This window comes from Pristis pectinata, chromosome 25, assembly GCF_009764475.1.
Source record: "Pristis pectinata isolate sPriPec2 chromosome 25, sPriPec2.1.pri, whole genome shotgun sequence".
Taxonomy (NCBI): Eukaryota; Metazoa; Chordata; class Chondrichthyes; order Rhinopristiformes; family Pristidae; genus Pristis; species Pristis pectinata.
The window spans coordinates 5,717,823-5,743,974 of NC_067429.1; the positions used below are offsets into that span (position 1 = coordinate 5,717,823).

A 26,152-nucleotide genomic window follows, 5' to 3' on the forward strand; every position below is an offset into this window, starting at 1 on the left:
TTTTAATGTAACCCTCCTGTTAACCAAACCTGGGTCAACTGTGGGGGTGAGGTGCACGGATCACAGGATGCTTAGATCTCTAGCCAACCCCAATGTTTCAATGGAACCCTTGGTGACCTCAAGAGGTCGCAACGTTCTTTGTAGCCACTGTACAACTTTCTAAAGTGTACTGTTGCAAACTCAGGCACTGATGCACTTCCTGAAGATCAGGTGAAAATGCAAGAGTTCTTGAAATCTGAAAATGAAGGTAACGCTCTTAATAATACAACCCAGAGAGCTTGCTGCGTTGAAGCCTTCGGTGCATCTTGACCTTCCAGCCGCTGCATGACATGTTCTGTATCTTCAACAGCCTTTTCTTAAAATTCGTCCCTTGAAAACTTCGTCTCCAACCAGCGTACAATGTACAATCTCTAAATGAGGCGATATTATGTTACCCATCTCTATTCCTTTCAAAACTTTATTCAATAAGGTTTTTTTTGTTTGCTTTAGAAAATAAATGGATATTGTCATTATTTTAAAGGGATGGCTGTCACATCATTCCCCATTCTACAATCGAAAAGTTATTCTGAAACATGGGAAGATGTTTATAATTAAAGTAAATACAATTCTAGAATGATTTAATAGGTTTATCAAAACATAAAATAAAATTTATGAAACAATATTCCATCTGAACTCATTTCGTTTGTGCTATTCTGTCGGTAGCAAATCGTTAGAGGGAAAGAATTTTCATCTCATGTTCATTCGCACATACTCACAATTGCTTCTCTCTCTCTCTCTCTCTCTCTCACACACACACACACACACACACACACACACACACACATCAAACTAAGAAAATGTAAGCATTGAAATGCTAAATTGTACAGTCGACTCCAGTTAATTGAGGTTGTTTTTAAAGTCACCACTTGTGTTGAGCAGACAACACCAGTTTGTTTAGAATTAGTCCAATTATTTTTGCAATAAATATTTGATTGTGGCTGTCACCTTAAACAAAAGTATTCGAATGCAAAGCAGAAAGAGACCATTCTTGTTGAATTACCGAACAAAAGTCTCTCTATCTATAACCGCGGTATTTGCAAGTATGATTCTAATCTCATCCGCTTCTACCAATAGTGTCTAACCAGGTTATTCAGAATTCTGTACATATTTCATTCAAAGTATAGCGAGTAATATTTGTAGCTTATCTGTACCTGAATCTACTCCTTGTGCTTATAACCTAAGCTTCTGAAGAGATTGCAGGAACCTCGTAGGAAAGTAGGAAGAATGAAAAATGTCCACGTGAATGGGACTTCCAAAGGCAGTGGAGAGTTTGCTTGGAAAAGCTCCTATGGGAAGAGAATTTCCCTTCCCCCTCCAAAAAACAACTCCTATTTTCGTGGCTGGTGAAAGAATATGACAAGGTGTTCTGAAAGAGTTTCTCTGTTCAGGGCTGAAGGTGGATTTCTCCGAGATTCCGCCCTTTTTCTGATAACTGGAATCAGAAATGTACGGCAACTCAACAACAGCTCGACTATGGCGCAACTACAGTCCAACTATGGCTCAAAGGACGCTCTCTCCTCAGGCCCACAACACACAAACTCACAGACAACATTAACACAAAAACATTGAAGAGAACGGACATGTCCAACCGACTGGAAAAAATAAACTGATTTAAGTTTTCTCCAGAAATGCAAAAATGGAATTAGGAGACAAACGTCTCTGAGCAACTTCGCGTTCCACCAACGTTGAAAACCTCACAGCGACTTCACAGGCATACAAGTATTTCAGGGCGCGTTTTCCTGATGTTTTATCGACACATGAGCGAGAGAAAAAAAGTCTCCCTATATCATTCCTATTGAGTGTTGTATTTTCCAACACTCAACGCTCCTATTACTGGTCAATTTTAATCGTTTACAAATACCATCAAAGCGCATGAGATTGATTCAAACGATATCACGCGTCACAACACTGGTTGGAAGGGAACTGCTTCCTTTTAACAACTGGAACTGATGAGACTGATTTAAGGCAATTTTCTTTTAAAGGAGAAACCCACATCGCCTGATGTTTCAGCGAACACGTGTGGTGGCAAACTGTAGGCGCGGCCAATGTTGCTTCACTTAAGAGGAATCGACTGTACTCGATATCTGCAAGTCGAGGCAATGGGCGTCCAGATCGTCTGGGACCATAACCTGGAGGTGCATGTTGGCCATTTACATTTAAAAAGCTGTGTGGGGGGGGGGGGGGATACAAATGTTTCTGACAATAACCATATTGCTAAACAGAATATATATATTACATTTAATAAAGGGGCCGGCGGCCAGCTCGATCCTGGCAGCGCGGTGTATATTATACAGGCGACTTCCTTTTCCTTGTTGTTTGACATTAATTCGGCCGTTCCAGATTTCAGCAGGAGGCGGGAGCTGCCGAGCCGTTAACAGTCACTTTGCGGCCTCTGAGAACAGACGGAAGCATCTGGTGACAGTTTGTGTTCCCGTTCACGACCGAGGCAGCAGCGACTGGGTACTGAGGATTGGGAGAGAGTGCGGGCGTACCAGGGCTTGGCAGTGAAGAGGACGTGGAAGGAACGGCGGCTGGACTGCCTTTGTCACTCACAGAGTCACTCTCCGAGTTCATACTGGTATTGGCGAAGTCCTCATTGGGATGGCTGAGTTTTAACCTCTTGCAGGCAGGTTGAACCTTGTACTTCAGGGGCAAGGGACCATTCTACAAACAGAACAGGAAACACATACATCATTACATGTAGCTGGCACCCAAATACTAGAAATAACATGTAATACAGGCGCTTGAAATCTACCCACTGCTTGCTTCCGATCATCAAAACCCAGAAGGAAGTCTATTTGCCTGAGTAACTTTCCCAAATATCTAAAGATATATCATGTTAGCTTGCCCGTGTCCCGCACTGTCAGTAGTGGCCTTTCACTAAAGCTTCAAAAAGCCATTGTTGCTATGATTGAAAGGACCAGTTCCCCCCTTCACCCCTCCCACACACTGCATTACTCTGGAGTTTCCCAGCAATTTCTGCCCAAATAGTGGACCACTTTCCAAATAATGTTGGGGTCTGGCATATTTATAAAATACACGTGTTTTCATTTATTGGTAATTTAGCCATGAAGCATGAACAGGACATGCTTTTAAGAAGCCTATCTAGGGGACAGGACAAGTCGTTGGCAAGATCGCCATATGTATGCGATCTGTATGTACATACACCCTCATCACACCCTCTCTCTCAAACACATACACCACACACACACACACACACACACACACACACACACACACACACACACACACACGAGTTATAGTCACAATTGTATATCCGGTGGCAGTGAAACTCCGGGTTTCGAATCAACTATTCACAGCAACCCATGGTTGCTATATAAGTTCATCTACGTCAGCAATCGATTTTATACGCAAAAGGGTGGGGGTGGTTGAGGGGAAGAGGCGCTGATTGTACAGCACTTAGATCAATAATTAAATTACTAGCTGAGATAGGATATTGTAAAGGAGCAGCTGCTCAGTATGTGTTGCATATTTAGCATCCAATCCAAACCCAGGAACTATGTTTATATATGCAAGATTCGCACGTTAACGCCTACAAAATATTCAGTGTTGGCAGAATGTAACATTATTGGGTTGGGAAAATTTGACAGCGTTGGGTTGACAAATAGGCACTGGTTTAAAAAGCGCTAAAGGCGAGTTCAGGTAACGCCTGTACCTGCGCTTGTTGCATTCACTGTTCTGTGGCCCCATGCAATTCAAATAGTGAAAAGAATGGATTCACACGAATTACTACAGTACAAACTAAATAGGTAACGCTTCTTATACGGATTAAGTTAACGAATGCAGGATGTGAAAACACATGACAGAGTTCGCGATTCTGAACGCTCAGTTAGACTGATCCAACACCTGGTCTCTCGACCTGACTACTGGCCCAGTTCCCATGTTCACAAAAAACAACAATCCTCCTATCAATAGGGACCATACACCAAGGACTGCAATATCCTCTTGTTCACGCCTGGGTGAACAGCTGAACGCTGGTTGGCTGTTTTTTTTCTGCTTCTCAGATCACCCGAGAATTACCTGAGCACAGAGTCCGGAACAGCTGAGACTGCACAGAACCCAGCCCTCATTACAAAGGGGTTACATTGTATAGGGCGTGTACAATCACATCCAACGGTTGCCTACACATGAAATTGCTGTATAGACCTTTTCCATGCAAAGGGACGGGAGAAATGAGCAGCGTTCGACTATGTGTAACCGTTCTATCAACCGCTCAACTAACAATGGAGTGTAGTGCCGAGGGAGCGCCGCGCTTCGTCAGGTGCCGTCTTTCCGCTGAAACTTTAACCACGGCCCAATCTTTCAGAGGGATGTAAGAGATCCCGTGGCGGTATCTCAAAGAGCAAAGGAATTAACCCGGCTGTCTTGGGACCAATATCTCCCAGCATCAGAAAAACAGATTACCTGGTGATGATCACTTTAATGTTCATGGGAGCTTGCTGCGCTCAAATCGGTTGCTATCTCCTCTACATTACAACAGTGACAACACTTTAAAAAGCATTTCATACGCAATAGACACCCACACTGATGCGCGCGCGCGCACACACACACACACACACACACACACACACACACACACACACACACACACACACACACACACACACACACACACACACACACACACCAAAAGGCTGAACTTATCATCAAGGATCCCCACCATCCAGGTCATGCCTTCTTCTCACTACTACCGTCAGGCAGGAGGTACAGAAGCCCACACCACCAGGTTCAGGAACAGCTACATTCCTACAGCCGTCAGGTTCTTGAACAGACCTACACAACCCTACCTCAGCAACGGAAAACTATGGACACCTCTTGCACTACAGCGGACTTGTCTCTGATTGTGTTTTTTTTGCACTGATGTCTTATTTTGAACTGTCTTTTCTCTTCATTGTCTTGTTTCATTTAGGTATAATTTACATATAACTTAAGTTCTGTGTGTTGTCGGAACTGATGTGCCTGTGATGCTGCTGCAAGTTTCTCATTGTACCTGTACCTCACTGTACCTGTGCACATGACAATAAACTCGACTTGACTTGACATTATAGGTATCAACACACGCAGTAAGTCAATTGTACATAAGCATACACATATGGCCATATCCACGTTCAAAAACATATTCCTAAGTACAACCATATTCCACAACACATAACAAAAGAATAATTACCCGTCTCCATGTATAAATATACGCTATATCCATAAGTGTGTAGTAATCTTTAAGAGGTTCGTCTTCATACATAACGTCAATCTAGAATCAAGACAAATAATTTCATTAAAGAAAAAACACGGGAAATAGATGTCAATTTGAATTGTTCCTTTTTTTTGCGATTTATAAACTTACTCGAAAATTGCTGGGAATATCCATTTTATTCCGGAGAAATTTTCCCAAATGCATCACCGTCATTGCGGCTGGACACCGCAGATACCGGACGCTGTTAGTCTAGGGAGTATAAAGAGAGACAAGATGGGTGAGTCCTGGATGTTACGGAACTGGTGCCCGGGCCCCTGAGTTTCACTGGTCTGATGGTTGTGAAAATAAATGAAAAAATATTATTTGTCCCGTCCCCTTATTGTGTCCTCAAAAAAGATAATTACATAAATAACGATAGACTAGGAAAGCATTGAGCAGACAGAACAATACTTAACCACTCACGTCAGCGTGTTCACCAAGACAAAGCATCATTACTCTTTAACTACACATGGCGTCAATGAATAAAGGTCTCCACTATTGCGCCGCGCATCTTTCAACCAACCGAGTTGACTGCAAAAGCTGTCAAAGGTTAACGGTATCACACCTTCACTAGTGACACTAGTGACTGTGTACTACTACTATGTACTACAGTAATTAAAACAAGTTCTTTCCGGGACTGGAGCTGTAAGGCGAGAGGTAGACAGAGGAAAACATACTACCTAGATCTAATTTTAGCGATAGTGTTACCAATAAGGAAACCAAAGTCATTTATTCGAATCTTTCTCTCAACAACTCTCAAACAAACTTCTGTTGAACTTATTATACGCCTTGGAGGCAATGTTTGTAATTAGATTCAGGTGACTTGTTTACAACATAATAGTCAACAGCGATTATACTGTCACGTTGGGACTTGACTGAAGTTCTAGACATTTACACATTATCTAGAGTCCTATTTGGTATAGCTGGAAAACGTCAATGCCTGAACTGGTGTAGATTATTAATTCTACGTTATAGGCAACTGTATTTTCGTGTAGGATCAAAGTAACCCAGACTGCATTATTCAGAGGGAACAAGTGACCGGAATTTCACTGCATACTTATGATCCATAAGTGTCAACAGGAGTTACGTTCAAACATTTAATGGTATGGCCTTTTGTTAAAGGGTCAAAGAATTAACGGACTGGAGATTAACCCAGCGTTTAATAACACTGAAGCAAAAATACTGGAGAAATTAAGGTGCCGGTCACAAGCAGTTAGTGAACCTTACCCATAAGATAATACCACCCCTCCAAAAAAAACTCAACGTTATTCCTGCAATGTGTTGTAATTCAAGTCTGATCATTGTATTTTTGTTTAGCGAGGTTTGAGTCTACCAATAGAGGTGCCTATCCACGTTAATAGAGGGACCTGTCTCACGTCAATAGGGGGACCTGTCTCACTTCAATGTCCATCTCACGGCAATAGAGATGCCTATCTCAGGTCGATAGAGGTGCCTATCTCACGTTGATAGAGGTGCTTATCTCATGTCTAAACGATCATGCTTTGCTACATCTGTTTAAATTGTCCATCAATAATCAAAAATGGTCAATGAAACTTCCTTCAGAGTCTAACCCTGAAGTTCCCAATGTACTTTCCTCGCCTTTTACTGATTAACGCGATGAGTTCCTCTGTAAATAAAACCTTAAACAAAAAATAGCCGTTAGGGAGCACAGATCTGGATAACTACCGGAAGGGAAGAGAACACCAGCGCTCTAAGGAATGTAAGTGGGGGGAGGAGGGGTGACGCGGTAGGGTGGGTGCGGCTGGGGAAGGGGTGGGAAGAATATGCTGTGGGGGTGGATCACAGACTAATTAAACCGAATGCCTCCCCCTCCCGTGATTTAACAATTTACGATTTCGATGCCAGAAACCAAATTATAGTCTTGAATTTCCAATCAAATAATTAAAAGGCTTTGTTTCTTAGTCAATGTCACTGCCAAGAGGAAATGAATTAATGGATTGTTTCCATGTCTGGCAAGTACTCTGTTTACTTTCTATTGGACGGATGGGTTTATTAATAACCCGAGACTACGATCACTGCAATTTAAAAGACGAGCCTGAGAAAGAAAACCAAATAAACAGAAGTTGTCATCCCTTGTTTGATTTTTCATTCTTGTCAATAATTGCACCTGCATCGATAGTATTCAATCACCGTTTTAGATTTAGGAGTTAATTAAATAGCTCAGGAAAAACCTGTTAGAGAACTCACCTTGTCTGTTTCCTCAGTCTGTGGGACCTCTTTCTTTTCTGATCTAGAACAGAACAATTTGGAGCATTTTTGATCAAAGTATTTTTGAACAAAACTTCACAAACGCTGCTTTGGATCGTTCTGGCCCCATGAAAGGTGCAATGTGAATATGCTCTTTCACTAATACATGACCAACTAGTGGTTAGCTGTTATTGAGATGTATCATTCTCAAGTAACAGAACAACTAGCTCGACTACTTTCCCACAGTTTGGGGAGTTGCGTTAAGCTTAACTACAATAACACATCTCTCAGCAAAACAGAAACTGCGATGTTTTGCAACTTTAACAAGATCAAAGGAAGGTCTGGCTTTTCATCAAATATAGTTTACAGACAAATGGAAAATGATATTAACTTTGGAAGGAAAACAGATGCAACATTCAACTGATGTAATCATTGACAAAAAGAAAATCAGTAAATTTAAAGCACTTAACGGAAATGTTAGTGCCCTTCAGATGATTTAGTAATAGTTCAAAAACAGAAAATGCTGGATATACTCAGCAGAGCAGGTAGCATCTGTAGAGAGAGAAACTGAGTTATCCTGCATTTGTAGGTTTATTTTAAATGTTTTTCTAGTGATGAATTAGATAGGTAAATAAATGGATGGTTGTAATAATTAATTGTGTCGTTTGAAAAAGGAAACAGTGATTGGAGTGAAGGAGAGAAAAGTCAATGAAAATTAAAATGGAAAAGCTTTACCATATCACTTTCAATACATTTATATTTGATCATATTTAATTGCATTTAATCATATTTGATGACTTGACAATACAATTACATTGTTCATAGAAGACAATTAATTAATCAGTTAGCATATGATGTGAAGTCACACAATTTTCATATTTTCGTGTTTCCTTTTAACTTAGTGAGAGGGAATTTGGCCCAATGAGTCTATGCTAGCTCTCAGACCAATGCCATTCTCTCATTTATTTGCTTGCAACTTATTCCTGCTTACGTGTCCATCAATGCAAAATAATTTACAGTGGCTAATTTGCACTTCGTTGGAATGTGGGAGGAAACGAGCACCTGCTGACCATAGATCATGGGGGAGAACACGCAAACTTCTAACAGTCTTCACCACAGATCACAATCAAACCCAGGTCACTGGAGCTACAGATACTAAAGCTCCTGTGAAGAAGCAGGGAGTAACTCTTTGGCCTACAGCACTAACACAGCTTATCTGGTCATTATCATAATGCTGTTAGTGAGATCTTCTCACCTGCAAGTTTCAAGGTTTCCCTATTCTTAATGTTCTCCAAAAGTATGGTGATTTGCAAGAGGACGTCACAAGGCCATGAAATATGCCATGTTGATGCAAGCTCGAGCTTTCCAATGGATTGCAATGAAAGCAGTTCTTATACAAATATTACACCCAATGTGAGATGCAGCAAATGGGAACAAACAGAATAGGTGGAGGAGTAGAGAGTATTGAGGAGACAGGTAGGTTGCAGAGAGACCTAGATAGTTTAGGAGAATGGGCAAGGAAATGGCAGATGAGATTCAATGTTGAGAAATGTGCAGTTGTACACTTTGGAAACAGAAATAAATGGGCAGATTATTATCTAGAAGGGGAGAAAATTCAAAGTACAGAAGTACAAAGGGACTTGGGGATACTCATGCAGGATACCCTAAAGGTTAACCACCAGGTCAGATCGGTGGTAAAGAAAGCGAATGCCATGTTGGCATTCATTTCGAGAGGTATAGTGTATAAAAGTAAGGAAGTGTTGATGAGGCTCTACGGGGCACTAGTGAGGCCTCATTTGGAATACTGTGCACAGTTTTGGGCCCCATATCTTAGAAAGGATGTGCTGATGTTGGAGAGGGTTCAGAGGAGATTTACGAGGATGATTCCAGGAATGAAAGGGCTTACATATGATGAGCGTTTGTCGGCTCTTGGACTGTACTCACTGGAGTGCAGACGAATGCGAGGGGACCTCATAGAAACATTTAAAATGTTGAAACGACTGGACAGAGTAGATGTGGCCAAGCTGTTTCCCTTGGTGGGTGAGTCCAGGACCAGAGGGCACAATCTTAGAATTAGAGGGTACAGGTTTAAAACAGAGATGAGGAGAAATTTCTTTAACCAGAGGGTAGTGAATTTATGGAATTCCTTGCCACGTACAGCAGTGGAGGCTAGATCACTGGAGGCGTTTAAGGAGGAGATAGATAGGTATCTAATTAGTCAAGGTATCAAGGGATATGGGGATAAGGCTGGAAATTGGGGTTAGAATAGTTTTTCATTGACACCCCCCCCAATTTTTCATTTTTTCCCCTTTTCTTTGGAGCAGATGATGGGCCAAATGGCCTACTTCTGCTCCCTTGTCTTGTGATCTTGTGATCAATATAAGAACAGAAGGACATTGGAAATACACTCCATACCTCAAGGGAAAGCACAGCTCTGCTATCACATCATTCATACTTTTTATACCATTTGGTTTCAGAGCAATCCCATTCCCCCACCTGTTTGCCCAACCTATTCTCTCTCACACACCCATTCAACTCCTCCCTAATTTTGCCTACCACTCACTATCCTACACTAGGGGCAATTTACAGTAGCCATTTCACCTACCAATCCACACATCTTTGGGATATGGGAGGAAACCTGAGCACTCAGAAGAAACCCACACTGGGAGAATTTGTAAACCCCACACTGATAGCACTGGAGCCCAGGACTGAACCCGGGTCACAGGAGCTGTGAGGAAACAGCACTGCAGTACCACTGCACTCCCACACAATAATAGATGGCTGCCCACCTCTGTCTGTCCTTCTTCCTTCCAACAAGGAAAACCACAAACATCGGACCAATTATTTGTACCAATGGATTACAGTCTATCTCTTGAGCAAGTTAGAGAAGAGAACTGTGCCAGTGGGGATCTTCCACCAGATGTCTCCCAAAGTGAGTTTGTTGGGTTTTTCACTCCCCACCCTCACCAAACATGTATGGATGTGTGAGTATATCCAACATTCCAGGGTTCTGGATCACTTTACAGAACAATATCCTTATTACATAAAAGGAAAGCAGTGTACTTGTTTATGTTAGTGTAAATTAATAGGAATAACTTTTTGTCAGGAAGCACAAATCCACTTACTTGTTGCCTTCATAAAACTCTAAGGACAAACTAATGATTTCATCGTCTGTGATAATTCTTTTTTCTTCTTCTGTAACTTCCCCGCGGTCTTCGTTCGAACCATTCGTGACTGTTTGGGAAAAAGAAGAAATCATTGCACTCAATTATATGCTTGAACTTATTATTGCAAAACATAAAGCCTACAACTTTTCCATTAGTTGACCCCACTTTTAGAACTTGACTTTATAGAAACTCTAGACAGAGATTCTCGAAATCGATTGAGAACTCAACATAATAGAAGCAGAAAATTCTGGAAAAACTCACAGGGTCAGGCAGCATCTGTGGAGAGAGAAACAGAGTTAATGTTTCAGGTTGAAGACCCTTCAACAGCGTCAGCTGAGCATTTCAAGCAATTTCTGTTTTTATTTCTGATATCCAGAATCTGCAGGTTTTTTTTATTTTCAATATACAATATCCAATAGCACAATTATTTTCACAATGGTCTGTTCGAATTTTCAGTTGTTAGTTGCCTTGGTGCCTTGGTAAAGGAGCCAACGTAATCAAAGACCCCACACACCCTGGGCATTCTCTCTTCTCCTCCCTCCCATTGGGCAGAAGATACAAAAGCCTGAAAGCACATACCACAGGCTCAAGCACAGCTTCTATCCTACTGTTAGAAGACTATTGAATGGTCCCCTAGTACGATAAGATGGACTCTTGACCTGACAATCTACGTTATTATGACCTTGCACCTTATTGTCTGCCTGCACTACACTTTCTCTGTAATTGAGACCTTGCACCTTCTTGCACTGCACCTTCTCTGTAGCTGCGACACTTTACTCTGTACTGTTATTGTTTTTACCTGTACTACATCAATGCACTCTGTACTAACTCAATGTAACTGCACTGTGTAATGAATTGACCTGTATGAGCGGTATGCAAGACAAGTTTTTCACTGAAAAACTGGTACAAGTGACAATAGTAAACCAATACCAAATACCAAACTGTAACACTTTATTCTGCATTCTGTTATTGTTTTCCCTTGTCTACCTCAATGCACTGATGTGATGAAATGACCTATATGGATGGCATGTAAAACACAGTTTTTCACTGCATCTCGGTACATGTGACAATAATAAATCAATTTACCAATTTTTGGTTTAGTCTGATGCAAGGTTTCAACCTGATACATCAACTTACACCTTTTGGCTCCACAGATGCTGTTTTGAGTTCTTCCAAAATTCTGGGTTTTTTTTTTGTTAGTGTAATTTAAATATCTGAGGCCCTGATGATCGTTGGAAAAAGTATTTTGTCAAATGATTTTTTTTTACATACAACATTAAATATTTCAAACCATGGGCACATTAAGTAAGTAGGGTGAATGCCTGCACACTTTGAAAAACAAATACAAGGGAGTAGTGTGGCATAAATTCAAGTGAAGTATTACCCATGAACTAAAATAGGAGGTGTGGCATTCATTCTGTGTTGAAAATTAGCAAAGTCCTATAACTTTCATGAACAGTGATATTTTCTGATTCATGAGAACAAAGGGGAGGGGGAGGGGAGAGAAGGGTTTGTCCACAACTGCACGGTGTCATGTTTGCAGGAACCATTAATCCTCTATTTCCATATAAACATTTACCATCTGCCGAGGGATGGGCTGCGTAGAAGTCCCTCCGTCTCTTCATTTCATCTGCAAAAGGAGCAAAACAAGTGCAGAACGTTCAGGTCCAAAGTGCTCAAAAATGGCCTGTTTAATAAAATGGCAAAAAGTGACAAGACGTCTCCTACCTTTGAAAAGCCCTGGAACTAATTTATAGACTATATCTTGTAATGTTTTGTCAGCCCTGAGGAAAAAGAAGGACAAGTGGTTGTAAGGTCATGGAAAGTCATTCCAAGGCACATCAATACTTGGCCTACCAACTGTGAGGATAAAGAATGTCAGGCCAGGCCTATGAACCCAGTTTTGAAACTTTGGGGGAAATTAAATACAATTTGAAAATTGAAAACAATTAACAATTGCAAGGGGGGAATGTGGAAGAGAAATTGAGTGGCTATCTCCCATGATTAGATCCCACATACATGATGGCTATTTTATACCTGTAGGTCAAAATGTGACCTCCCACCTGTTGGTGTTAATGCTTAAAAGTGGAAGTTGGACTACATTGATATCAGTAATAAGTTTTGTAGTTTTCACTTAATTAAAAATCTGATTCAGTGATTTCCTCAATAACTAAAATGACTTGAAAATGTTACCAATGCTAGAAATGTTTTGATAAGGTAAAACATCTGACAACAGATCCCCGCGACTGTGGATCTAGACAACACCTGGCATCAGAACTCACCTAATGCTAAGGAGGGGTCTAGTTTTGTGCACCTGTACATCACAAATGGGACAATACTTGTTGGTCTCCAAGTAGCGAACGATACAAGTTTTACAAACTGCAAGGGTTTAGACAAAAAAGTACAGATAAGCATTAGATATGCAGCTTTATAAACTCGGCCATAGCAAGCGTACAACATAGATTTAAAATAATTGATCGATCGGCTAATAATTTTACTTTTTGTTTTGCATGGGTTCAATATAAAAACTTTCTAACAAGTTCACAAGCATTGTTTCATTGAGCGATTGAGCGACACAGGTTCATTTGAACTCCTCGACTGAAGCAGGCGCATCCATCCGGGAGCCGCTGACAAAGAAATATGTCGATGTAATTGATATGAAACAGTACTTTGGCAGATTTGAAGTGTTCAGAAACAGCTAAAGATGTGTTGAGTTCATGTCGAGGACATTTCCTCTTAAAGAACTGAGGGACGGAGCCTGTTGGTCAGGACCTTCAACCTGTCCAATCACTTGTCCATGTTCACAACTGATCGGTTCCTTAAGTCTATCTACCCACCAAGGCTCCTTAAAACTTAAATTTGCCTCACAACGTTCTGTAGATTTAAAATTGTCGATTTTAATCCACCCTCGCTTGCTATTGCAAGGAAGTGTCTCAGATATCCACTGTCCTGGAACTAATTAAAAATGAAATGCTCTCGATGGGGGAATCAAGAAGTATTTAGTTTCGGGGACACTAAAGGAGCTCATTCTTCCTACAAACACAGACTACAATTGCTTAGAGTTGACAGGGAAGAGATGTACAGTCTGCCATCAATATTCAATATGAAATATGACACATGGAAACGACGGTATTCCTTCATGGCAATCAGTAAACTCGATCCAGTAACAAACCGTGGAAAGTCACATGATTAGATGCCGTCATGACAACCCCGCGCAGACCACTAAACCCTGGCGTCCGCACAGAGACAGGAACACAGCCTAGCATTCAGATAAAGTTAATAAACTCTTCTTGCTTTATTATTCAACGTCATTTCGACTTCCAAAGCAAAATTATTGCTTCGCAACACGCTATAGACTATGCGATCCCATATGAGACCACGTCGTGAAATGCAGATCATTTGGAATCGAAACGCGAATGAACAGAGAATGCCAATATTTTTGAGAGCATTACAAGGTTAGAAATATCTGGATGTGAAAGAAAATGTGCATCTTGAAACAAGTCTTGTATGGTGAGTAAACTAGTGCATGGATTTTATAAAGCATATAACACAAACTATAAACCCTTGGTGGAATTAGAACAAAGTTTGAAAAGAATTATCAGTCTTAACCTCTGTCAATGCCAACATTAAAAATAATAAAAAAACTGGCAATTTACAGAATGTATCCAAACACACAGAAGAGCTCAGCCAAGGAGCAGCTTACTTTTGCTGTCAACATATATTACAATGTGAGATGAGGTTTTTTTTTGCTTTTGATTCAGAGCACTTTTCAAAACCCTGAAACATTTCATTTGTAGAGCTATAAATCGTTGTGAATGACAGTTGTCTGCAAATGAGTCTTGGTTGGAGAGTGGGACCAGAAAATGAGAGATTACAGGAAGAAAAATAATTTACCTCTCTATATAAAACAAATGTATTCAGTCCTCATGACATTCAAGAGAGTTTGCTAACAAACACTTGTAAAATCAAAGTCACGTGGCAATTATAATGAAATATTACATGGGCTTGCCTACAAATAGTACAGTACATTGAGATTGTCGAGAGGGATTGATCTGATTGGAGGGTTCAGATGCTTTATCTGGAGGCGGAAGCACAAATGGAAATGTTTGCAGTGCTGCAATTTAATCAGTGTTCATTATTTTAATGTATAAAATTAGGCATTTGTGAGTTATTTCAAACCTGTAATTTAATTTGCGATTGAGATTGTTTACAGAGATGCGGTCAGATACTTGGCTCAGGCTGTGAGGCTGTAACCTAATTCTAAGGTTCAGGGTGTATTTGGGAGTAGAGTAAAATTAATTGATTTCAGCAAAGGTGTTCGTTCAGCTGTTTCATGTAGAAAATACTAGACATTTGACATTGATCATAAGTGCAGAGCACAATTGAGAATTGTCTGTTTATTAATTATTTAGAATATTGTCATACGACAGCAAATCTATTGAAATCTAATTATATGGAGAAAATATATGTTTTAGATATATTGTAAAATAAGGCTATTGAATTGGATGAATTTGAATCATACGTCATCAAATGATGGAAATGGATTTATGAAAGTGGATCTAAAACAATAACCCAGTCAAAAGTCTCCAACTAACGTCCCAAATTAGATCGAATAATTTTCAAAGGTCATCTAAATTATAAGATTAAATTCCTTTCGCTGATTACGTAATTTACTGGGATGATTTTGCTACTCGATCTTTTCTTTTGATAAACATAATAAATCCAAGTCAGTGATGAAAAGTCCTTGAAGTCCACAGCGTCATACATGATGTAATCTTGTGGTATGGTCACTTTAATTGTCTCTATAAATCGTTTCCCATCGATTACTGGGATGTTTGCTTCTAATAATCAAAATGGTCTCAATTGATTACAGACAGATCTTAAATAACAAATAAATAAAACAAAATGGGAAAAATGATCAAATAAATGGTGCAACAGAATGATCTGGTTACAATATGAGAAGCTGCGTTCATACCATAATCATCATATATTTAGTGTGCATCACAATGAAAAATTTAGATAATATCATACATACAGTATGTAAGTTTTTTCATTGCACCTGTGCATACATGTACTTGTGCAGATGACAATAAACTCGACTTTGACTTTGACACAATTCCCTATCAAGAAGTTTTCTCTTGAAAATCCCAAATGCAGTGTAAACTTAAAATACGCAAGTAAGTGGAATGTCATCTAGTCTCGATAATATTGTAAAATTAAACTGAGTAAATGTGATTTTAAAATGCCAATTGAGGATGCTCTGATTAACTGGTGACTGGGAACAACTTTACAGCAAACAGTTTTACATTCTGTCTGTAATTCATACATTAGCCAGATAGGAACGGGCAGAAGCTGTTTGTTACCCTGTTGGGCGAGGGGAGGTTCACAAGGGTTTTCGTATAATGAAGGGATTACCACGACCTCAGCAACAAGCCGAACAAAGCTCCAGCTGTTCCAACACGTCACATGAACCGTCAGATTGTGTTACAGCCTTTTCTCCTACCTAGGTGGACGTTATGTTTTAATCAGAGATATTTGCGTCATTCGTGGACATTGGGGTAAATTCAGAACGATGGCCGAAGGTCAATGATAAGGGAGTATTAAGGTATACTGACGACGTTAAACACCTGAATCCACTTGTGAAACTCTCAGAATGGGCGCGGGGGAGGTGGGGTTCTGATAAGGTGAATGGGGGAGAGCAGAGCTCCCTGAGTCCCATCTGTTTGACCATTCGAGGTGCTGCTGATATTATGTTTTAGTGACAAACAAAGACATCTAATCATGTTAAGAAGGAAAGCAGGTGAAACCATGAAGCCTCCGCAAAAACACAACTGGTACATTGTAACACAATTCCCAGTGTCGTTGAGTTATTTCGGATTTACTAATTTAACCAACTGAAAGCCTAAATGTGCGAGCTGATTTGGGTTTATTAGCCGCGGGAGATAAATAAATCTAGTAATATTACACCTTTGCAACCGCGCCTCATTCAGTTAATTATCACAGTCTGTGGAAGGGATTTATTTAAAAACGTGGAAAAGCATACTCTCTTAAGATAGCATTGCAAAAAATATGATTCGTAACTTTAAAAGGCGTTAAACTGCTGCAAATATGATTCAGAAAATCTCGGTTATCGTTCAAAAATGCAGTGAACCTTTAGCAGCTGATAGGCCAACTGACAGAGGAGAAGTTGGAAAATGACACGTTTAAAATAAACTCACATGAGTGTAGACATTCTATGATTGTTGTGGCGTCTATAAAATATCCCCCGCACAGGGCACACATCAGATGAGGGTTCAGCTCTGTAATTTTGATCCGAGTAGTTCTGTGCATTTTAGATGCAGTGGTCTCTAGAGAGATAAGACAGTTGCTTAAATTGACGCATTGAGTTGGGGTGGTGCAGTTCATGTACAAGTCTGGTAACAGTATTCAAAGGATTCATTAAGTCACCTCCTGCAACAAACTTCCTGGGTCAATTACACGTTGACTTCACTGGTAACTTCGACACAATAGCAATTTCTGAATTCCTGGCATTGTTGAATAGGTTACGGAGATTGATTTAGAAAGCTTGATTGTGAAGTCCTTCAAATGGATGAACGAAATTAAATACAATGGATTTTTTTCCCTAAGAAAGAAACCAGTGTGGGAAATCAAGGGAAAACTGAAAATAATTTAATACCCTAAAACGTGTAACTTCTCATTCAACAACAATTCCCCTATACTCAATGAAACGCGCTGAATGTTAGAATTCCATAAAAGTCAGCAACATCAATAAAGACTCTGGAAACGAGAAGACGAATATTATGCTCCCTTGACTGAAAGCAGAAAATGCTGGAAACACTCAGCATGTTGGGCAGCATCTGCAGAAAGAGACGCAGTTAACGTTTCCGGTCATTTTCACCACGCTTCCTTTGATTATCTCACAATGAGAAGGGTGGAACACGTGTAATCCGCTGGAAGCTTGGTTAACAATCCACTCAGACAACGCGAAAAGCAAGTGGGAATGTTAGAACCCCGCGTTTAAAGGAAGGCGTTTCTCTGCTCACTTTCTCGCTGCTCGAGTTCAACAAAAGAATGGGAATGGTTCCTTTCAAAAGTTAAAACCTTCACTGGCGTCGATAATTTTTGGGAGGGTTTACACGGGTTCATTTGGGAATCATTTGCGTCACATTTTGAAATAGCAAAACATGAAAATATTCCAGCCGGCAAAACTGTACAACGGGATTAAAGTATTCCTCTGGTTTAGTACATTGATAACCGCGTCCATTTTCATTGTCCCAAATCTAATGAACCATTCTTTCCACTGCCAAGCTATGTTGGCGCTACGCTTTCCATCGAATTTTATAGAAACGTCAATTGCTGATTGGTGTGGAAAAAATGCCAGGAGTATTACAAGATGAAGAATGTTGAATAACGAGTGTTTCACAAACTTACGATGAGGTTTGTAACTGGCTTTGATCTGCACTTGGAAAAGAAATTCAATTGATTTTTTTTCTATTTACATGTATTTTTTTAAACACTGAGTTTGTGAAAGATTACCTCACAGGTGGGAACCGGGCTGCCAGACTTAAATCAAACACTGATACCTTTCTTCTGCTATGGTGTTTCCCATTCACTATATATACCAGCTTTACCTCAAATGTATCTTTAGATATAGACGCGGTTACCAAGCAACTGAGTATAAATAGCAGTGTGTGTGTTATCCACTCCTGTACTTAAGCATATTTCTCAAACACTTCATCGCACAAAGTCAGGGGTTAGCCACTTTGGAAAGTTATGCATGCTGTAAAAATCATAGCCCATTGTTTTCTGTTCCATCTACTTGTACACGTTGGTCTTCCAGTCATTTCTTAGAAAGGAAGTAACTGCATGACACTCGAGTGCTGACTATCTTCAACACATGACCAGAGAATATATTTCTAACTGTAGACCTATCTGAGAAGTAAAGAAGTCATTCATTCTAATACTTGGCTCGTGGATTATTCGTTCACAAATAATTGCACAGCCTTGCATGTCCTTATTCATTCGGGAGTACTTCAACCGAGAGCACCTTCAGCTCCGGATGGAACCTTTAGTAGAGAAGCAAGAATGCACCAAGGTACATGCAGTATAATGCGTTCTCCGCTGGCAAGAATTCCCACCTACCCCCACCCCTCCCAACCTTGCGTCTGCTTAAATCCAAATAGAAAGTTGCAGGCGGTTCCTGTAGGCAAAAAATTTGCTTCTAAATGGGCAAACCCCGTCACTTCCCTTCAATAAAACAACTAACATCGGTTATGGAGAGGCACCGTCTCACGAAGAAATTATAGATGCTTCTCTGCACCGGGATGTTTATATAGAATCACCACTGAATTACAGGCAGCGGACAAGAGGAGGCAATGTTCCCTTATTGAGGCTATATTATAGTTTTAAAATGCATTTGTTTTTACTCGACTATAACCTCATTTGCATAGTAAGTGAACAATTTCCGAACGGTAGGTAAAGGGTCGAGGCAAAACACTGATGAGGTATAACAGGTTATAAATATTCACCAGTCGAGTATATGGTCGAAGTTGAGTGTTGTTTACACATCACACACACTGTACATGAGTACGAAACTGCGTGGGGATGCAGAAGAGGTCTCTGGTAGTTAAAGCTTTCTGAGAACATGCGGATGATTCTGCCAGCTCTTTATGAAATAAAAGATCTTTGTCTTCAACCAGTAAGAGGAACAGGTTCGTAATTATTTTCTCAGGGATTCGGGTACATTGTGGAACGCATAAGTAATACTCACATACACACAAACGGCAAGGAGAGCCAGTCTCTCATCGGTAAACATATCCCAACCTATTCTATATGGTGTTTCCTATCCAGCAATGTTTCCCTGTTAACATTCCTGCGTGGCCTTTATCGTGAGCTGTCGGCTCCTGTGCTGTGACAGACATAACATGGACAGTTACCAACACCGTGTTTGCTAGTCTAGAGAGCAGGACACGTTGGTGGTTTTGATGTCGGTACCGCGACACCGACGGCGTGACTGTACATTTCGATGGCAAAGGAAGGATTGGCCGCAGTTCTGCCCCGGTTGATACAGCGGTTGGCTATTCACCTGTTCGCCAGACCGGGCCCCAAAACCACCAGTGCACACTGTACTGCGCGGAGTAAACATCTGTTAAACTGTGAATGCGACACTCGTGTACGCATTATCGGAATTGTCTTAATCCCGCCGCACGTCTGATCCGTGCCTGCTTTGCAACACACGCTCACATCTTTCCTGCACACTGCTGGCACCGATTATTTACAAAAAGCCAGTCAGTCTCTTGTTCCCTTTCTACATGCACGCGCACACACGCGCGCGCGCGCATACACACACACACCACATTTTTCAGAGGCACTGATCCATACAAAATCAGATAAATGATCCAATGAACGTTTAACATGCAATTCATTATGCGACATATTACATGGGGCACACACAGCCGTTTAATCGATGCTGGGGTAAGTTAATAGCGTGTTGAAATTATACCATCACGCTGCCACACCCCGTGGGTGAATTTGCCACGCAAAATAATAACGTACGTTACATAAAATAAACCCGATCATAGCCCTTCCTGTATAGATATATACCTTTGTGAAGGAATATAACCCTGTGCATGTAGTGACGTGGACAGTGGCTACAGTGCCCACTTCTGGTTACTATAGCGACCGTCGTTATACTTCCTAAGATTTCCCCACCCCACCCCCTCCCCGCGGGGAAAAAAAATCTGTAAATACGGCTAACAAGCGATAGCGCAGAAACCCACCAGCCATACCTGAAATTCAAAACCAGCCCTGTGAAATCCATTTTGGATATTGGCGCATGCTTCAGCCAAAATGCAAATTAGTTCAGTGGATGATCAGCACCAGTCTGTCAGTGTGTGAGTGCGAGACCCCCTGATTGTGTGTGCGTGAGTGCACGTGTGTTTGGGAGGTAATATGAGAATGGGGTCCTGTGTTGTGATTGAGTGTTTGGGCGTGGAGCGTGTGTACATGAGAGGGTGAGCAGATGTGATGTTTTTCTGTGTTCTGTGTGCTAAGTGTGTGTGTGTGTGTGTGTGTGTGTGTGTGTGTGTTGTCGTGAATATATACTCTGGATGAGCGTTTGAGGACATATATACTCGATTTTGCTTCTATGTACGTGAGCCTATTTTTTCTGAGTGTGTACATAAATGCATGTGTACAGTGGGCGTGAGTGTCTATGAAGGAGAACGTGTGTGCCATTAAATGTATGTGTTTGCGTGTGAGTGCACTTGTGTTTGAGTATGTGTGTGTGTGTATGTGTGCATGAATTTGTGTTTACATTTGTTTGTGTCTGTATTTGTGTATGAATGTGTTTACGTGTGCGTTTGAACTGAGTGTGCAGGTTTGAGGTTGTAAAGGGTTGGTGTCTACATGATCTGCAGATGACGCTCTTCATCCTCCACATGACTGATTTTTACGTTGAATTACCTTTCACAGCAGCTGAGATAAACAAACTGTTCGACTCTACTGGTGCACTAACCAGCAGCGGGGTTGGAGGTGGGATACATTCTTCCTTCTCTCTCTAATGCGGGCACGATTGAATCAAACTTTTATGTTGGAATACATTTAAAAAATGAACGCTTCACTCTGCTAAGGAATGAACTCACAACTCTGACACCACTGATCAATTTCTCCCGGTGTTCGACTGAAATCCAACTGTTTGTATCTGGGACTGGACCTATTGCCCGGGAAATGGTGACTTTGTAAGGAAACGTTAATTGTGGTAAAGCATGATCCCCAGTTTGCGACAGACAACCTTTGGCAGGGCGGTGACATTTGAGAAAAAACTGTCGAAATCTGCATTTTAAAGCATTTAACTCCTCCATGTTTAACATCTTTACCCGATACTTATTTGCTTTAAATGCAGAGATAATATAATGAAGTTACCAAATGGGGGAACACTGGATTATAAATACAGAGCTTTGGCAGATACAAATGACCCGCCGTGTGACACCTCCCGCCCCCCACCCCAGCCTCCACCACGACTACTACCTACTCTCTCAACGGCCCTCCTCAGCCCCCTCCCCAATGTGAATCTCAGTAATCGCTGGCTATTAGATTTCGGGCCAGTGACAGAAGGCTCAAAGGTTGTAGGTCACAGCGCTTCCCCTGTTTCTGTCAGAGCCAACACATCTCTTTACTTAACTTTCGCGGTGGATTAGATTTCCCGCCCGCGCCGTCCTCCAAAACACTACAATCGCCAAGGAATCAGCTGACGTTCCTTGGTCATTAATCGCGGTAAACGCGAATCTGTTGGTCTAACAAAAAGATGCCAAGCGCCATTGGAAGATTTGGCTCTCCAACATCGCTTGAGGTGCTGGCTGGGAGGATAAAACTCGCCGCTGTAACATTGGTCGATATCGTTCCCATCAACGTGGCTTACAGCAAGTAATTGAGGGAAGATAACTCAACGTTTCCGAACCTCTCCTTACACGCAAGTTGCAAAGTAGTAAAAATGTAAATCTATCTCCAGGTGATTGGAATTCACAATAATGCGGCTTAAATCCATGTTTGTAACAATTGGGCAGAACTGGAACTTACAACAGACGTTAACGTTACAGGCTGTTCTCTAATATTTTATATACAAATGTGTTGCTCAATAAATTAAGAGAAGTTGATTGCCGAAGTGTTTTGTTTTAAAAAGTCCACTGCACTGATGGTTGTCATTGCAACGGGAACGTTCGATATGCGTAACCCTTATCGATAAGACCACACAGAAACATGCACAGACAGAACTCAAATCTGTGCATCCCAATTCTTTCAAATAAACAACGTGGGCCTTGTGACGGAAAGGATACCAGCCTGGAATTCAGCGCAGCGGATTGGAGAATCTTAAACAGCCTGTCTTGTCAAAAGGATTTATTACATAAATAGTCTTAAAGAAACTCAGTGTTAGTCAATATTAAGATGAGGTTTTAAATTATAAGACTATTTACGGTTCCCAGAGGAGCTAACACGGTTCAGGCCTAGTTTAGTGTATTCCACGGAGTTACGGGGATCCCCCACGCCCCATTCCTGCTCCCCTATGACCCGTGAACTTGCTTTTCACAGCAAGGACAACCCAGTTTTCAGGCACGGCGCACTCATTACTGCGCAGCCGGCTGGGATGGAAGGAGTGGCAGTAAATTATAGCTACTTGGCCGTTGTCACTTTCATGACAATTTTGCAAACATCAATCGAATTGTTGCCAAGCTATTACTGAGATGATATTAATAACAAATATATTGTCGATATACATATATATATATATATATAAATATATAGCGCCTAGATATTTTACATAAAGATGCACACAAAAATTAAGATTGCAATGTGTACGTTATGTTTTACGTACATTATGAATAACAGACAAAATGCATATAATTCTGTGACTTTTAAGCAAGAAATGTTTCTCTCCAGCTAAACCGTGTGAGGCTCAGTCCTGTTCTGTGACTAACGAGCAGAATACATTTCTGTTGTACGGGCTGCCGAATGTGCCAGAATGTAGTTAGTTTCCTTTTGACAGGCAACCGTACGATTTCATTCCGATTAGTAAAACCCCAATCCAATCTAACTCATTTCCACACGAACCCCAACCTTGCCATTGCTAGAGGCAGCTACTCGTGGGAAAGAAAGGGAGAACGGCGGGGAAGAGACCAAAGCGGTAGCCTTCAAAAAGAAAGTCAACTTCTAGAGTGCCCGAGTTGACAGTGGCAGAAACAGGTCCACATTAAGAGGTTGGCAGCCTTGCAACCAACAAGTTAATGTCAAACTGACACGGTTACTGCAAAGGGAATTTCCAACTGTCGGACACATTTTAGTTACAGACAATATTGATTGGGTTTGTATATTTAACAGATAGATAATCGTGGACCCGTTTAATCTCTGAAAGTTGTGTAACTCGACTCCTAACTGTTTTCGTGTTCGTATTCGGCTCGTTGCCTTCAATTGTCGGGGGACTTCGTTAAAAGGGAGGACGACTATCCCCGGCGCTATTCCCGAACGCGCTACTGGGCGATTGATTTGAGAAAGCACCGGTTACTCGGCAGTTCGGTGCGGCCGCCGAGTAGGGTTGTTGGTGAGAACAGCTCTCGCTGAAAACATCAGTTGATTACGGCGGTATAACTGGGGAAACTGCAATGGCTGGGATCCGGATACGCTGTACACGTGATTCGGAAAGAAGACTGTGTCAAGATTTTTTGCTTTTTTTTTGAAAGTGCTATATCACATGGCGTTCAGTGAAGTGCTGAAGAAGGCTCCACTCTATAGTAAACACGCGGATCAAACTGTTAACTTCCTCTCAAACACGTTTCCATCGCCAACTCGATCCTCAACACACAGTCTCAGTTCTCGTGATCATCTGGGGGGGGGGGGGAGGGCAAATTAAAGGGGGTGGGGGAGAACACTTTCGCCTTGCGCCGGACAGCAGAGCAACGGCTAGCGGTCCGTTCGGTAGATTCACAACCGAGCCGGCCGCCCCGGTAAGTTTCCTCCTGGGGGCCCCGGGTTTGCGTGTAATACTCCTACGCTGGGGCTGTGAAGCGCCTCTCGATCTATTCATATATATGTAAAGCTAAAGAGCGGTTCTCGTATTTCTCGCCTGATTCGATTTAGTTGCGCCAGGGGAGGTCCATGTGTAATTTGCAGAGAACCCAACACGCTTCTCGTATCGAGACATAAACACGGACACTAACTGAAGCCTCCATTTCAAGCCTCAAAACACACTCTCTGTCTCTCTATCTTTCTCTCTCACACAAACCTATTTGTATATTTAATTTTTTAAAACCACGCTGTCTGTGAACACCGAACTTCAGATGAGAGCCACACTCTTCCCCTCTCCCGCAAGCGCAAATATTACTGTTCCTAATACATAAAACAATTCCTGTAGCTACTTCACAGTGCGCTTTGATTACCGACTGCTGTTGCAAACTCTGTTACTGCCGAAACCAGGCGAGTACGGTATTCTTAAAAATAAATATCAAGGAAACGCCGAAATGATATTAGTCATTATACCCGATAAGATGAATAAATCATGGTATTGACTTCGCAGGGGATAAACTACGACTAAATTAAACTTGAGTCTCATGCAGGCTCCCGGCTTCCTGATCCTGAACAAAATACATTCTTAATTCCAAGCAGCTATTTTCACATAGATATCCTTTACTACAATCGCGGTAAGTTTAAAACGGCACTCGGGAAGCCAAAGTTGTACAAACTGCTAACATCAAGAAATAGATTCACCTCCAGTTCAAAACACACAACACGTGCATTAAAAAAACGCGTTTCAGCATAGTTTCGTTATAACTAACCAGAACTACAGCGACACAATCAGTTGGGTTTGGACACAGACTCCTGGATTTGGTGGTCAGTAAACGTTGTTCCGACCCGTCCCCACATACAAATAAAAATAGTAATAAATGGGGGCCAACGCGTCCATACTTCCCTCCCCCCTTGACCCGGGTAGAGATTTAGTTCATTGAGCCGGGTTTCGAAAGTGGGAGGAGAATCACACCGGCTACCAAGTATTTCAAGAAAGACTCGGGCGAAATAAGTTCGTAAAAGCGCCGGAGTCGGTGAGATCGCGACTAGACCCTGGCAGTGACAATTAGTACACACTATAGAACTGGATTCTATAAAATCGTGCCGGTGGCACCCGGGACAAAGTTTTAAATCGTGCCCGATTTCAGGACGGTCGGATTTTTCTCTGCGCACGAGGCTGGCCGAGCCGAGACGACCGGGCTTTGGAAGGTTCTCCCGGGCGACCGTGAAGCAAACCGGAGCTCAAAGTAAGAGCGATCAGAAGCCAAGTATGTGACCTTTGCAGCCGCGCCTGGTCAATTTTGCTTGGCTTGGAAAAAACAGCGATTTCGAACTGGTGTTGGGTGAGAGGTAAGACAGGAGAGTGGTTCGGGCTCACTTAAACTCGCCAACGTTAAAGTGGGGGGAGAGAGAGAGAGAGAGAGAGAGAGAGAGAGAGGGAGAGCGAGTGAGAGAGAGAGAGAGAGAGAGAGACCGAGCAGCTCGGAGCCTGTACTGGGCACAGACACCCAACTGTAATTCTTCAACAAATAATAGCACCGACTGCCGACTGATGGGGCGGACTGGGTGGCGAAGGGTACGTCTTGGGTCAGTCCGAGCGGCCACAGCAAGAACGATCACCAAAGCAACGGAGACAAGCGGCAGAAACACAATGAAAAGTAACAGATCGGTAGAATTGAATTCAAGGCAAGCGGCCATCTTGAAATGGAAACAGCGATACGGTGTCAAGCAATCCCGCACCACTAATTTCGTTGAAGTAAAGACATCTGCCGGACGGTTAGCTCAGTCTCCCGGGCCGGTGGGAAAGTGGGATATTTTTTAAAGCGGTCCCTACCTGCTGGCCGGGCGGCCGCCGTCGCTGGTACCAGGAGCAGAGCGAAGAAAGAGTGTTTGGCTGAAGCTGTTACTACAGGCTCCTCGAACAAAATGGCTT

General features: G+C 41.7%; 1 protein-coding gene across 1 annotated transcript; it reads right to left on the reverse strand.

Annotated features, from left to right (window-relative positions):
- Positions 1-518: 518 nt before the first annotated feature.
- LOC127582957 (polycomb complex protein BMI-1-like) lies at positions 519-26,152 on the reverse strand. Its single transcript, XM_052038614.1, has 10 exons — positions 26,054-26,152; positions 16,884-17,012; positions 12,948-13,044; positions 12,394-12,449; positions 12,245-12,295; positions 10,624-10,732; positions 7,499-7,541; positions 5,402-5,500; positions 5,228-5,308; positions 519-2,703 (listed from the first exon to the last, which is right to left on the reverse strand). The coding sequence occupies exons 2-10, from the start codon at positions 16,993-16,995 to the stop codon at positions 2,383-2,385; spliced, it is 969 nt and encodes a 322-aa protein (XP_051894574.1). The 5' UTR covers positions 16,996-17,012; positions 26,054-26,152; the 3' UTR covers positions 519-2,382.